The sequence below is a fragment of the Pteropus medius genome, unplaced genomic scaffold (genome assembly GCF_902729225.1).
Source record: "Pteropus medius unplaced genomic scaffold, Ma_sr-lr_union100, whole genome shotgun sequence".
Lineage (NCBI taxonomy): Eukaryota > Metazoa > Chordata > Mammalia > Chiroptera > Pteropodidae > Pteropus > Pteropus medius.
In genome coordinates this window covers 22,475,772-22,491,857 of record NW_024349802.1, presented here as the reverse complement: position 1 = coordinate 22,491,857, position 16,086 = coordinate 22,475,772, and the positions used below count along the sequence as shown (strand labels likewise).

The window sequence follows — 16,086 nt, the reverse complement described above, 5'->3', positions numbered from 1 at the left end:
AGGGAGAGGAAGGTAGAAAAGGAGGGATAAGGAGAACCGGAAGGGAAAAGAGAGGGCAACAGGGGAGAGGAATTAAGGGGAGAAAAAGAGGGGAGCTAGGGGGAGAAAAGGGAGAGGAGGAGGCGGGGATGGAGAGGGGAGGGAAGAGAGAGACTGAACGACCGACTCTTTTGCTGAGTAACAGTCCGTTGGACAGTTCCAGCTTTATCGAAACGAAATCTCAAGTAAACTAAATCTCCCACTGCAAATAAACGGCGAATGATCAACAGGCTAAATAAGTTCTTTTTGGATACGGAAATCCGGGAGCTGCAGGTTGGATTTATGTCCCTCCTGGAGGCAATTTTCACACATGCCGCTTAAATCACTGCTTACCGAAGCCGTTTATTTAATTATTTAGCATGGTGACTGTGGGCCAGATGTTCTATAAGCACGGCCGACAACCCGGTCGCCTGCTAGAACAACATGTTTATGGATTACGGGCTCTGCTGCGCCACAGCCACACTTCCTTCCACCCGCCTTCTCCCCCGGTGGACGGCCCCAGCCTCCCACTGGCTGTGGATGCAGATGTCCACACGCAGCGCTCCTGCGGCGCACAGTGAGGCTCCTTCCCCGGCAAGACTCTGGGCACAAAGGCGCCTGGTCCCCATGGTGTGTGCATCGGTGGGGGTCCAGATGTTTTAGTCAGAGTAACGTTTCAGGGCACTTGGGCAATTAGCTTCGCAAAAGGTCCATCTGTATACTTTCCTTTCAGCCCTGAAGCCAAACAAATGGCATTTCCTGTCTGGAAGTATAACAATGCCATTCGAACACACATTCCTTTTCCTTTCCACTGTGGGGTGCATAATGGCACCTGTTTCCCCACTGCTCATAACCTGCAGAAGAGGCATTGGTCATATCACTTAACACGTTACCACAGCCATGAGGCCCCTGTTTATCATTGTAAGCGGTACTGTGAGTAATCAACCCTTGTTTAAATTTCAGGAAGTTGCAGCTTAAAACCCAGTGGGTGCTTTCCACATCTGTGAGGAGCAGATCTGCTATATTAAAAGAAACCATACAAACATATTCAGAGGGGGTACATCTGCATCTCACGATTGAGTTAGGTTCAAAGTTACCACGCAAAGCAAATATGGCTTGGATTCAAAGCCATATTTGGATTCAAAAAATCTCTTTTACACCCCATAAAATATGGTGTGCATGACTTTGTGTATACTGTGCTCTCTCAATTAATCCAACACAGTCAGCTTTTCCTCCAGCGTTGGAGCAGAGAGCTCGTCTGTGGTTGAGCACCAGCTGAAGCAGCTGGCTCGTGTTTAGGGGCAATGCTACATGAAAAATAGTTTATTTTCCCCTAAACAAATATCATTGGATTTGCATAAGTTAAATGTGTGTATGTGATGAGACTCTACCCTTTGGTAGAATCATAGAACATATGCTACCTTCTCTTTCTCTGACACACTGTAAAACTTGTTTGCAGACATTTCTTCAGTTTACATGGTGTTTCGAGTTTTGGTTCTACATTTTCTGAGTGCTTAGCGTGGGCCAGCCACTGCCAAGTTCTTTTTTCTCTTACCTGTTATCAGCTGAGTTAGCACTTTAGTCTGGTCATTGAGAATGTTCACTGTCACATTTCTGGCTGATTTGAAGTACAGGGCATTACCCTATAACAAGAAAATAAGAAAAACACATGAAAATGGCAGATTTCTAAACGAAAAACTAAAATCCTAACTCTTCAAGGAGCTGAACTGGTTTTAGCCAAGTCCAATCGGCATGTCTTTATTTGAAAACTTTAAGTGTTTAAGGATCCCCACATGCATGATAATTAACTAGCATTCATCTCAAATGGATTTCCTCCACAGGAGAGACACTGACACACATTCAAAATAGATTACACACACACACACACACACACTACTCTCTCTCTCTCTCTCTAACATACACACTTCACTCTCTTCTCTTCTCTCACTTCTCTCACACACACATCTCTTTCTCACTACACATCACACTTTCTTTCTTCTCACACACACTCTCTTTTTCTCTTCTCTTTCTCTCTTTCTTTCTTTCTTTCTTTCTTTCTCACTCTCTCTCTCTCTCTCTCTCTCTCTCTCTGAATCAGAGACAAGTGGGTGACATGGAGCCCTTTAGATCTTACTGTAGTTTCAGCCCTGGTACATGGAATGATAAGGCATGACTGACAATCTCCGAATCTCACCTTTCCTAGTTTCCAATTTCTCCAAAGGAACCGTGCAGAGTCCTTAACGGGGAGTAGAAAGCTTGTGTGAAATACTCAATATCTGCCCCTCTGGCACGTCCACGGGCTGTGAGAATGCAAATGCTCCTGAGGGAGACTGGAATCTCCCTGTGGAGGTTTTTGCCACACAGGTTCACACAACCCCAAAGGCCTGGCATCTCTCAGGAGGACTCTGCCCGCCCCCCTTTCTTTGTTTTCTTGTTTCCAGATTTCTTTTCCTTCAGCCATTCTGTGCCTTCATCCAATTTCAAAAAGATCCCTTTTTCACACTTTGGTAGACATTTCTTAGAAGGACTGAGAACAGGGGTTGGCACACTTTTTCTGTACAGGGTCTGACAGTAAATACTATAGGCTTTGTCTGAAATACAGTCTCTGTGACTACTCAACTGCTTACTGCTATTTTGGTGCAAAACAGCCACAGACAAGTGGGTATGGCTGTATTCCCATAAAACTTTATTCATAAACAATGATTTTTACATTTCATTTAATATAGTTTAAAATTTAAATTTAATGTAATCTTATTCTGTCATAAAATTATTCTTCCTTATCCCCTCTAATCATTTAAAAATGTAAAAACCATTCTCAGTTCACTGGCCATATGAGAACAGGCAGAGGGCTAGTTTTAGCCCACAGGCCACAGTTTGCCAATCCCCAGTTTAGACGGTCTCCCTTTTCCAGAGAAAACCAAAGCCATAGATTAAAGGATGAATCAGTAACAGAACATGTCAGTAATCAGATAGTTGTTATTAGAAAAAAGAATGTAGATAGTCGTTCCTGTCTTTCCAAAACTTTGTTACCACACGGCATATATCTTCTTGAAAATTCAATAACATCAATATGCATTGAGTCCTAAACACAGAAAAAGCCTTCGTCCATAGGAGTTGTGAGGAAACTGAAGACAGGCAAGACAACATCTAGTTGTCCCCATTAGTCTTATGGTCTAACACATATCACACCAGAGGCAGGACAGCAGGTGATTAAGGAGGCGCAAACAATGTATGTGGGAACTTTCCTGAAGGGTAAGATTAGTTAGAGATGGAGGCTGTGTAGTGGAAAGCAAAGGAGATGTTAATGCTTGAGCTGAGCCTCGAAAAGACATATAGTTTTATCAAGGTAAAATGAAAAATGGAGGTCGTGGAGGTAGGGAGGTCATGGGCTGATTGTCTAACTTTTTTTTTTCTTCCTTCTAAAACTGGCAGGCATAGAATTGGATCAGCAAGTCTAGCCTAATGCTGGCATATGGCAGAGTGGCAGAGCTGTCTTGACAGGCGGCCAACCCCAAGGCCGGTGGTGGGTTCCACGGGTGAATAAAGGGCTGGGGTGGCCACTGCCAAGGCATTTTGCCATAGATGGGTTGTCTGGAGCGATGACTTCTTTCTCCCAAGGTCAACTGCTGAAATGGATAACCAATACTCAGGCCCCGAGTAACCAATTAACCTTGGTGGAGAGCTGCCATCACTGTCAGGGAGAGAGAAGATAACTTCTGGTCCACCAGGGCACCCACTGATGCCCTGCAATCCCCACAGTGGCTGAAAATCAACATTCTGCCTGATGAAAAAGGTTTTCTTTTTCTTTTTAAATTGGTCCAGGGAAGAAAAAATACATTAAGCCTAATATTGACATAGGTTTTTTTTTTTAATGTCCATTAGAAAATAAATATTAGCTAGAAATAGCTTCTTTGGCATTACTTCTGGCAGTGCTAAATGGTTCTACTTAGAACTTGAAAATAATTCAAGTAATGTGAGGATTCAGAACTTGGAACCTGAACAGGAGGTTGTGCGTTTCTAGAAGTTAATGTTCTAACCTTTTTCTTCGTATATTCAGCAACGTGGAATCAGAGAACGAGGTACACTACATTGCCACTGACCAACGTGTGACCTTGAGAAAATCACTTTACTGTTTCGTAGCTCGTTCTTTGCATTCTCCACTGGCATCAACAAATTCATGGCTGACGTAACTAAGCGCTCACTTTGTGCCATGTGTATACCGGAAGCCTGGAGTCAGCCTGCCTGCTTTCTAATCTCTTCTCTACCACGTCCTAGCTGGGTAACTTTGGATAAGTTACTTACTTGTTCCAAGCCTCAGTTTCTTGATCGGTAGGATGGTGCGAATCTTAATTATTAATAAATTATTAAGATCTTTATTAAAAATAATTTTTATTATTAAAATTAAACTCTAGGTGTATTTAACACATGGCCCAGTGTCAGGCACACAGGAAGTCCTCTGTAGTTGTGGGGGTAAGGGGACAGGAAGAAAGGGGGAGGCAGGCTGGGGTCTTTGAAAGGGAAGGGGAGAGAGCGGGGAGAGGGGAGGGAGGGAGAGGAACGCATCATTTGCCTCATCTAACCTCACGACCACTCTGTGCAGTGAGTCAGGGGGGTTCTTCCATTTCCAACAGTCTCTGTTTCCACATTTCAAAGGATCTCCCTGTAGCTGGCTGGCTCACTATTATCATTGAAATCTGAGTATCTTCAAATGCCACCTGCCTGCTCTTAATACTATTCAAATAATTCTAATGCGGGAAAAATCTCCTAACAGCTTTGATCAACGTTTAGAGCAAGAGATATTAAAACAAAACAAAACAAAACAAAAAAAAACACCATTCCTTTTTATCACTATGTCAACATATTATAATTTAGCATTAATTGTTCTAACATACTAACCTCCTGGGAAACAGAATCTTTGCTACATCAGGGTTTAAACAAAAAGCCTCACACTAGCCTGGGACGCACTGGTATAATCCTCCCAAATACCGGATACCAGGACAAAAAAACATTAACCAGCTAGTTAACAAATGTGAAGATCCTGGCACAGTAACTGGGTGGTGTGTTTTATTTGGCTCTCTGGTTCTGCTTAATGGAGACTAAACCAGGAAAATACCAGCCAAGCAGAGTCCCTGGGGTCTCTAGGTATTAGACTGAGTTGGGGGAGACACTCTCTCTCTAATGTCTGAGAAGTTAAATTCTGCCCTCTCAGCTTCCTGTCTTTCCCCTGTCCCCCTCCTATTGACCATGGCGGCCTCTGGGCCTGAGGAGGTAAATTTCTGCCGCAGGAGATCCTGCTCTGTGGCCTGCGACTTTCACGAATTGACCTTATGGCAAGAGGTTTGTGGGGAACTGCCTGGAGGTCAGCTCTGCCTGGCAGAAAGAAAGGAGTCTGGCAGACCTGCGGCTCATGAAGAAAGTCAGAGCCCTGGTCCAGGTCTGCACACAGGGCGAGGCTGCCTGGGAGACTTGGGAGACAGCGCACCTTTTCTCCCACGGTGGCAGAGGACAGGCCACGTCAGTAGTCTCCCCAAATAACTAAAGCACACAGCATTTTGATGGAGAAGACTCACCATCACATCTGTTTTTCTAAAGCAAAACAGGCAGAACAGACTCAGCCCTTTCCTTGATGACTCTAGACCACTGAAGTGAACACTGTTCCAGGATGCCCTCCAGGGGCTACTGTCCACATGTGACTCTTTGAATAGTAAATGGCTCCATCATCCCAGCATTTTAAAATTATTGTATCTGATTTTTAATAATGCATGCTTTTATATCAAAACAGTACATGTAAACATCAAATACAAAATTTATACCAAAGAGCAGTGGTTCATGCCTCTCACTACTGCAAGAACTTCCAACTTGCTAGTGTGGACCCAAAAGGGGCACTGTAATCAATCTAATCTCACAGGATGATCCGATCATCAATTCTGAACCAGGCAGGTCATGGTGGGTGGTCACTCCCCAGGCATATGACTTCCTTAGTAAAAGATTTAAGCAAGCTCTGTCCATCGTTCTTATGCATCTAGGTTAATTAACACACCCTTGAAATGCCAGAAGTTTTCCAGACCCCTAGAAGGCTGCCCTCCAGGGAGCACATAATCTTGCTAACTATCCTATGCCTTGCCTTCTCCCACCTTCATGCAATCTTTACTTTCCCTCAATTCCGAAGATATGAAAGAAACTGCAAAACTGTCGTTCTCTGCAGCATTTGAGATCCTGCTTTCCAAAAATGTCATCGGTCTTGGCTTAAATAAACTCATAAAAATTTTCCATAGGTTTGGACATTTCTTACATTGACACCAGGAAGCTCTTTCTGGTGTTTCCTTCCACTTGGCCCAAAATATGCTTCTATGAGATCTCTCGATTTATCAACTTTGGATGTTATCCTCTGAATTTTTGCAATGGTGTGGACTCTTCCAAACAACTTTGGTTAAATCAATATTCAGAATCTACATTATTATGATTGTTATTGTCCACAGCTAAGCCAAGTAGTGTTCTTTAACTACATGTCCTTTTTCTTTCTTGAACATTGTTTTCTTGTTCTGGAGTTAGTAAAAGCTTCATTTAAAAAAAAAAATTATTATTTTTTAGGTTTTTTGTTCTGTTAATGTTCAATTCCTTTTCTTTAAAGTTCTGTTTTCTGCAAAATATCATCAACTTTAGTTCCAATCTTTCTGTTGACGTTTTAAACTTCTACTATCATAGTTTTAATTTTCAAGAGCTTTTTCTTATTCTTTGAACTGTCCTTTTTATATTATCCCTTTCTTGTTTGATTGACATTCTATCCTCTCTTAGATGGGAATAAAAAAGCTGGTTAGAAGCTCCATGTTTCTAAAAGGGTGAAATTTGCCATAGGGTACAGTGGTGGAGACTTGGCTAATTCGGTGGAGAACCTCCAAATGTCAGTGTGTGTGTGTGTGTGTGTGTGCAGTCAGTACTGTGGGCCAGTTTCAGCAAAGAGAAACTCTCTAACTCCTGCTGGGAAGGTGGTGGGTGTAACTGTAGATGTCAGAGTTCTGAGTGTCAGAGGAGAAAAGACTGGGCATTTTGTTGTTCAGCAATCGACTTTCAATTAAAACTGTTGCAGTGACTCATTCCTGTATCTGGAGCTCAGAGGTCCTCTGGTCAAACTTTCTAGAAAGTAGTCCTCATCTCCTCTGCTAGGCTGGGAATTTCGCTAGCCTAACAGAGGTACTTGCTTAGCTAGGTTGACTAGGGATGGGATTTGGGGATAGAGGAGAATCTGGGTCTTTATACAGATTTTTCAGTCATCTTTTTCAGCCCCATTCCAGGGTAGTACATTAGGACTTTTTGGGGCCCCAGGCACTATGCCTAAAATGTCTCATGGATAAGTAACCCAGGTCTACTCACTACATACCAAGGCTTTCAATCCTATAGGGACATCTAGTTTTCATCTACCGACTTTCCATCAGTTTCTCTCCATTGCCTTCTCTCCATTTCTCTATGACCATGTGAATTTATTCCTTTTCAGTTTTGTTCTCTACTTATTGCCTTTTTCAGTGGGCTTTTTAAATGAAGCAGAGATCTATCATTTCTTAATGCCATCGAGTTTGCCTACCTCTAGAGCTGCTTCATACTACTATCTTCCTAAGAGGAAAGCAGGTTAAAATGGTATGTAAGTCAAGAATAGGTCCAGGACCCAAGAGCATCTAAGAAGCATTTTATATACACTAACTGAGTACCTGGAACATGCTATATACCTTGTCCTCGACCCTGGAGAACAGAGAAGATATGACCTTTATCTTTGAGAAGCTCCTCACTCAGGGGGTGACTGAATCAATGCAAAATTACCATAACAACAATGTGATATTGTTGAGATCTATGCTCTCCTGGAATGAAAGGCACAAATTTTAATATTTGCCTTTGATGACAACCATATCACTACAGTCTGGAGGCGGCCTCCAGAAATTACTTATCTTAAAAATCTTACATGGTAGTATATTTTCTTTGCCCTCTGAGGAACTAAAAATCTGATCTGGGAATCGAGACAAATGGAGAAAACCACAAGACAGCATGTAAAAAACTTCCACATTCAGAGAAGGCTTTCGACCCTCAGTGTGAATGAAGTTCAGAGGAGGAAGGGGTCAGTGTGACTAGAACCCTGGGCCTCTTCCCAGAGGACTGCTGGGCTGCCCTGCACCCTGTCAGGGTGGCTCACAAAATCACAGTTTCCATCTAGTGTCAGCTTACATGACAAGGGAGGCTGGCCTGCTGGAGTGCAAGTTCAGAGTGTGAGCTATAGAGTCTGATGGATTTGGACTTGAATCACAACTCTGCTTTTTACTAACTGTCTGGCTTTGGGCAAACCATTCACATTCTTTGAGCCTCGGTTTCTATACCTGTGGAATGAAGTTAAAGGCTACTTAATGGGGTTGATGTGAGGACTAAGACAATATGTGTCAAGTGTCAAGCACAGTGGCTACCAAAATACTTTATAAACCATAACAAAGACATAAACTAAGACTACACTGGGAGGCCCCTTGGAAAATAGCTGATTCTAGGACTGAGGCAAGAAACGATGAGCGTGGAGCATCGTTTAGTGACAGAAAGGAAAGAAGTGCTCAGAAAACGAATTAAGACATAAGCAGGAAAACATCCCACAATTATGGGAAGATGTCAAAAGGGCACAGGAGACAACTGACAGCTCCCAATGACCCAAACTGGAACAATCTGAACAACAAAATAAATAATGTAGTACTGAATTATAAACCAAAGCATAAAATACATGTCCGTGAGTCAATACCGATATACATAAATGATTGAATAGATAAATAAAAGAGAAAAAATAAACACATCTCTTGCGTAGAAGAATTCCAAGCAATTTTCATTGTTAACTCTCTACTCCTTAAGGTGGGTTACACACAGTGATTTTTTTTTTTTTTTTCAAAGAGTACAGCTTGGAAAGAGGGATGGTAACTTCACAGTGGAGAAATCTGACAAACACTGGCTCAGCCAGGTGATCAAGGTCAATGCTAACAGTAATAAGTCATGTTGACAGTATGCACCCTTGATATATGTGCAGAAAATTACACTTTACCTTTGTGTCTTCCTCTTTAAAACCCAAAGTCCCCATCTAATGATGAGAAAAACATCACACAAATCTCAATTGAGGGACATTTTGCAAAATACCTGATCAGTCTCCTCAAAGTTGGTAAGGTCATCAAAGCCAAGAAAAGTCTGAGAAACTGTCACAACCAAGAAAAATCTAAAAAAAAACATGACAATTAAATGTAATATAGTATCCTGGAGAGCTCCTTGGACGTAAAAAAGACATTAGGCAAAGACAAAGGAAATCTGAATAAAGGATGGATTTAGTTAGTAATAATGTATCAGTATGGGTTCACTAACTGTGACAAAAAATTGTGACAAAAATGTGACAAGAAAAAGTACGATACCATACTAATGTTAGGTACTAGTAACGGGCGAGATTGGATGTGAGGAATATAAGAGCACTCCGCACTATATTTACAACTTTTCAGTATATGCAAAACTATTCTAAAATAAAGTTTTCTGGAAAACCATATTAAATTCTAAGATTTAGAACTCCAGGACGAGACCTTGGAAAGACACCCACCTCTGAGTAGGTAGGAAGCTTAATACGATGTGGGCGCCACCAGCCAGTACATTATTCCATCATAATGTACTGGCTGGAGTGGTAATTGTTCATTAAATAATACTAACTTTTGCTGTAACTAGAAAAAAAAAAACCTGACGCAAACTTAGATTTTTCATTAAAATCATCTCAAGCGCTACTGTATAAGTTAATCTTTGGCAAGCATCAAATGTGTCTATTATTATCATTATTATTTTGAATAGAATGCTTTAGTTGTCTTTGAATTGACCTTTTTAAAAGCATGACAAGTATTTTAAAACAATATTGCAGTTTATTTCTATTTTGCTTTGGAATATATATAATGAGGCTTGGGTGGATTTCTATGGGTTTTTTTTTTTTTTTGAAGTTTTCTAGTCATGAATAATGAAGCTATGCTGTGAAGCACTTGCTTGAATAAGCTGGGAATGGGTCCAGTTCTTTCATCGTAGCATTCCTGTTCAGCTCCTCTCTGCGCCATGCCCAAATTTGGGTGCGTTTAGGTCTCTCTCAATATTTAACTAAGTCAAGTTGCTCTGTTTAATGATTCTTTAGAGTTGTCATGTTAGCATGTCAACACGGGAAAGGGACTGCCAGCTTTCCTAGTGCCTGGCACATTCTTGGCACCCACTAGGCTTTCAATAAATATTTGCTGAATAACTGAATGCTCAGATTAAATTAAGAGTCAACAGAGAGACTTGTCAAGAAAAGAAGTAATTAAATGAAGGCTGACATAGACAGTCAAAGAGAGCTTTCAAAAGGCAAACCATTAAAGAAGGCTGATATGATCATCAAGGAGAAAACCGAGTGGGGTGGGAGGAGGCTGCACAGCTAGCTATATGATCAACAAATACTTGCTTACCACCTAATGGAGTGCAAGGAACTGCCGGTGATACAAATGAGTTGAGATGACAGAGAGAAGAAGGGGTACAAGTTATTACGCCAAATTCTTCCTGACTATTAAGGTTAAATTATGCCTGGAATCTTCCCTGGGCCTGTAGCACCCATTTGGCATATAGTACTGAAAAGGTTCATCCCATTAACGTCTGAAAGGGATCTTCTAGGCAGAAAACACTGTGCCAAGTACTGAGCAGGTGGCAGCTTACAAACCTAGTATGGGCAATAAGAGTTCCATAAATGATGTCATAATTGCAATTCCAATGAAAGCAAAGTAGAAGGCGAAAAAAAGAGTACACACAGAGAAGTCTACCCTAATCTGGGCAGTCAGGGAAGACCTTTCTAAGGGAGAGACATTCTGGCCGCGATCACAGGGGTGAATGGGAATTAGTTAGCTGAAACAGGGGAGACAACTTTTTAGACAAAGTGATAAACACGTGTACTGACTCGCCCTGATGCGGGAAGGAGTTTGATATATTTACGGGGCAGAAAGAAAGGCCAATATGGTTGGAGCTTGATGATCCAAGGAGAGAGAGAAACACGTTCCTCCAGTCTTGCCATCAGCTTTGTGAACATGGTCCACGCTGCCCCCTGATGAACGGGAATGTTTGATTTTGATGTAGGAAAACTAATTTGTTTCTCCTTACAGGTGGTTTCTTGGGATTTCATAAAGAAATCCTTTCCTGCTTTAGTTCATTCTTCATATTCTTTTCTGCGAACATTTGAGCTTTACTTCTCATACTAAGCCTTTATTGCCCCTGAAATCCACTATTGTATATACTTTAGGTGAGAATCTTAAAGGCAGCTGTTTTCAACACTATCTACCAGGGGACTGCCATTTCCCCCAGTGATCTGTGGTGCCACCTTTATCCTATAGTAATTCCCAAATATACATGACTCTGTCTCAGAGCCGTCTAGTCTGTTCTACTCTGTTTGTTCTCACATCTTACTGTTTTATTTCTGTGGTTTGTGGTGTCTAAATATCTGATAGATCTGTCCACCCTCTTTGCTCTCATAGACCATTTAAATGATATTGAACTTTCTCCGAAAATGGGAAGTCATTGACAAGTTTTCAGCAGGGGAGTGATTTGAGCTGATTTGTGTTTAAACATGATCATTCTGGCTACCTTGTGAGGATTGACAAGAAAGAGGCCCTACTTGATGTAAGAGGCAGATGGGAGACTACCGTAGAAATCCAGGTGAGACATGATGGTGTTTTGAACTGGAGTGGGGGTAGAAGAAGACAAGTAGAGAGGTTAAACATATGTATTTTTAGAAATGACAGGGGATGAGAAGTGATCAGACTTGGGAATGAGGGAAGGTCAGGGTCAAGGATGACTCATGTTTCTTGACAGCTAGTAGGCTGTTTACTGAGATAGGGAACAGTGGGTGAGAGAGAATATGTGAAGGGAGGGTTTGGTCAGTAGGAGGTTGGGGACTTAAGAATTCAGGCTGGGAAATGTAATTGCGAATTGTCTCAGAGCCTGATATATCGGGGTGCAGGGTTGGCATTTCTTTCAATCCTACATCACATTTTAAAGTTCCACTGTACATCTACAATGAATATAAAAAGCTCCTTTAGAAAAATGTTCACAATTAAATTATCTCAGCTGACAACTCTCAAGAAAAAATCCGTGCATTTCCATGTTGATTCTTTCTGGCAGCTTAAAGTTTGCTTTCTGCTTTCTCTAGAAACCATCAGTGGGGATCCTATGAGAGAGCAGATGTATTAAAATGCAATCCCTAACTTAAAGGCAACACATCAAGTCAAATTTCTCATAGTTTCAAGGTTACAAAGAATTGAAAGGAACTTCTCAGGAAATGAAATATCAGTGCTTCTTCTGGGGAGGGGTGTGTGTGTGTGTGTGTGTGCGTGCACACAAAGGTTGCTGGAGAGGAGGGGTTCTAATTACATATACAATAAACAAGTCAGCAGGAGACATAAAATTATGAATTAATTTTAATTTGCTAGTCAAGTTTCCTGAAATGTAGCTAACTCCACAGGAGAAAAGAAAATGCTAATATATTTTCCTCTTTTGGGGTAAGGTCACGTACGACGGTTAAATGAGATACCTTGGCTAAGAACGACTTCTTTCACATCCCAACTAAAGAGCCCAAGTGACATATCGGACTCAGTTCTCAGGGAGTGCAGCTACTGAATAGATTGCTTTGGGGATATGTAAAGAGGTAAATGTTTTATCCTTGCTTGCCTGGGGAAGCCAAGGACAGATCTCAGTGGGTCACCCTTTTATGTGCCCAGTACAGTGCAAGGAATTATAACAGCAGTACAAGGGCTAGTCTAGAGCCTTTGCTGTATTTGGAAAGACAATATTAACATTCAAGTAACAACTCAAAACCAATATGAGATCAGAGGCAGAAGAAGAAGATGGCACTTGACAATGTCCAGTACACGCTCCTATGTATTATATCTCAGGTGACAATGTCATCTTCACAGCACAAAAAATGATACCAGATTCTGTAACTGCTTGAACCTCTTAATGGTGTTTCCCAATGTTCTGCAGAAAACTTTTTTTTTGGTAATATGTGAGTAGTCATTCTTGCGAATAAAATAAAATAAAAACCTGTCCCCAAAAGATGTTGTGAGCAAAATAGTTCAGGAAATTCAATATACTTTCTCCTTCCTTCTAGCTGCACAGTGCATGTTCATTTCAGCATAGAGAAGTCCTACATCAACATAATTTGGTTAGCTTTGTGTACCAACAGTTTGAAGATTTACTTATAGGATTTTTTTTTTTCTTAAACTGCATGTTAACAGAAAACACTGCAGGATCCATTTTGGGAAGTGCTACTTTATTGATTGCTTTAAATATATACGTTATGACTTAAATATCTTTGTACCTCTTTAAAACCATGAAGGAGCTCAGCAGAGAACCGGACACATGACAGGCCTTCAGTAATGCCTGCTGGATTGGCTCATGTCCACAAGCCTAGTGAGCGGGTGTTGTTGCCATTTTATAGGTGACAAGACTGAGGCTAATGTTGGGGCATGACTCGCCCAGGCTTGCACAGAGAGAATTTAAGACCCAGGAATCGAGACTTGAGTGCTTTCCTCCTGTTCCTCTGCCGTGGAACGTGTATTCTCAGCTGTAAGTGTAAGAGCTGTGAGGAAGGGAAGACTCTGGTACTGGCTGGCACAGTTAGGGAAATCTCATAGAGTGGGAGAGGGGCGTGACCAGTTTCTGAGAAAGCCGATAAACGGACTTTGCAGGGCAAGGAGGTGGCTCAGAGCTGTCCCATTGGATCAAGCTGATTCCAATATTACAGCATTAAAGCTCAACAGACGACAATATTAAGATAGGCCTCTCTCGTGGAAGTCTTTCTCCCCTAATACAGAAAGCAATGTAAACAAAAACTCTTCCACCCCATTCTTTGCTACACAAACTCTGTAGGCCAAACTTGTCTGGCTTTTGGCCACGTCTGCAAACAGGGCTCTTAGATGCATGGTGCCCTTGCAGTGGCCTAAGAGCATCCCCAGATCTAGAGGCACAAGCCCCCTTTGGGCTGCGCCGCCCCCCCCCCGCCCCACATTCCTCAGCTCTATCTGCACATGTTTTCCTCTCCCTGTCAGTGAGAGCATTTGCTTTGGATCTTGACCTTTCATAGAATGGTGCATGGCATTCTAGGGAGTCAAAAAGCATCTCTCAGAACTGTCTGGGTAAAGACGGTGTGAACCTTTCAGAGAGAAGCAAGCGCAAGTGGAGGTTGGAACTGCAGACCTGGAGAGAAAGACAACGGCTGCACAGGACCGGCTTATGTCGTGAGAGTGGCTCTGTGGCTTGTTGTTGGAGATCTATGCCCAGCCTAATGCTGACTCGATGGAGGCTTCACCTCTTAAAAAACTGGTCTGAGTGATATAACCCAAAAGGACTAACCATGGGGTGACTCGAGCCTTTCTTTGTGGTGTACTGTCATGGTTATGTTGGTCTTAAGTGGTATACAACCCTCAGCTGAGACTCTGGCTTTGCCATTTCCTAGACCACACAGCCTCAGTCTCCTCAACTGGAAAATGGGGATTATAATGTGCAAGATGGGGATAATAACAGTACTCCTTATGGAGCCGAAACGATGAACTAAAATAGCATATATAGTTACTTAGCATCATGTTTGCACCTTTAAACATATGTATTTTAAAAGGGTATTAGATCACTGATGTTGATGGTTGATAAGCTGTCAGTCCGCAAAACTGGCAGACATATTAGGACATGAAATGTTTCTGCTTCGTACATGGTGATTCAGAGACTGATTTTAGGCAGGAGAGCTGCGTATGCAATCTGGCTCCTCTATACACTTGTGGAATGAATGCAGTTAGGTAACTTAATCTCCCTGTGCAGTGTCCTCACCTGCAAGTGGGTTGTGGGAGAGAATAGCACATGTCTCACAGGTTGCTGTAAGACACTATCTGCAAGACATACAGCATAGTGTCTAGTGAAAAAAGAACTCAACGTGGAGTAACAATAACAGATATGAAGGAACAAGAAGAGTGTCCTGCACAGCATTTGTGTCTAGGCATAGTAGGTGGCTCTCTGGTGTGATTAAGAAGGTATGGAAAGCCACCTTGACAACAAAAGGTGTCTGAGGGTCCCATAGTGAAGGCTGCTCCTTAAATAGAAGTCTTCTTCATCAGCTGCCATGGAGAACCAGGCTGGCAGAGAATAGAGACAGGGTAGGTAACTGCTGATTCAGAGAGAGAAAATAAAACACTAAGTCCATGTTGGGGCCTGAGACCAGGTCCACCAGGGCAGGGTAAGCAGAAAAGAAGAGAGAGTATTCAAACTAAATATTTCATACTTGAGATACAGTGTCTATACTTTCTATCCATGTAATTATCATACTTACAAAAATTAAGCAGCAATAATCCCTAGGTCACACAGAACCTGACTCAAAACCCAGGCTCATAATCCAAATATAGCTCTAAGACCTTCATGCCATGACTCTTCTGAGCTCTTATAGCTCTTAAGAAGTGGCAGATAATATGCCCTTTTAATTTTCTTGCTTAAAAAAAAAAAAAAGAAATGAGCATGCATTATTTTTACAACCATAAAAATCATGCATAAAGAATGTTCACAACCATGAATATCATGAATATAAAACATAAAAATACATTTATAAAAGAACATGACATATTATTAAATTAAAAAGTATTGAAAAAACACAGGTTATGCATTCGGTTCTTAATTATCTTTGTGTGCTCTTAATTTTTTTTCTTGGCAGGTCAAAATTTCTAATTTCTTGGTCAGGTCAAAAGGGAGAGGAGTGATTTTGTAGTTGTCACCAATCCCCTGAAAAGAATGCTCAATTCTTGCAGGGAAAGTACAAGTGTTCTCCACTCCCATCACTTAGCTAAGTCATGTCTGCATTATGTTAGTTTGAAAAAGGGAGATGTCAAAGGACGAAATCAGCTGAAGTAACCTTTAATTAAATTGATGTAAGTCGATATTTCCTCACAAAGATATCTCCTTCCTTATTTGGTAGAAAAGTAACAGTATTATTTGGGTACTTAATTCAGTTGTCCACTTAAAAAAAACTTTGCCAAACTTGAT

The 16,086-nt window shown here is 41.5% G+C and overlaps 1 protein-coding gene across 12 annotated transcripts in view; it reads right to left on the bottom strand.

Moving 5' to 3' along the window:
• SGCD (sarcoglycan delta) overlaps positions 1-16,086 on the bottom strand; it is a 1,323,040-nt gene that overhangs the window by 127,163 nt on the left and 1,179,791 nt on the right. For all 12 annotated transcript variants that reach the window (XM_039836682.1, XM_039836683.1, XM_039836688.1 and 9 more), the window contains one exon: positions 1,574-1,661. In XM_039836682.1, coding sequence (XP_039692616.1) covers positions 1,574-1,661 — 88 coding nt within the window. The remainder of the gene's footprint in view (positions 1-1,573; positions 1,662-16,086) is intronic.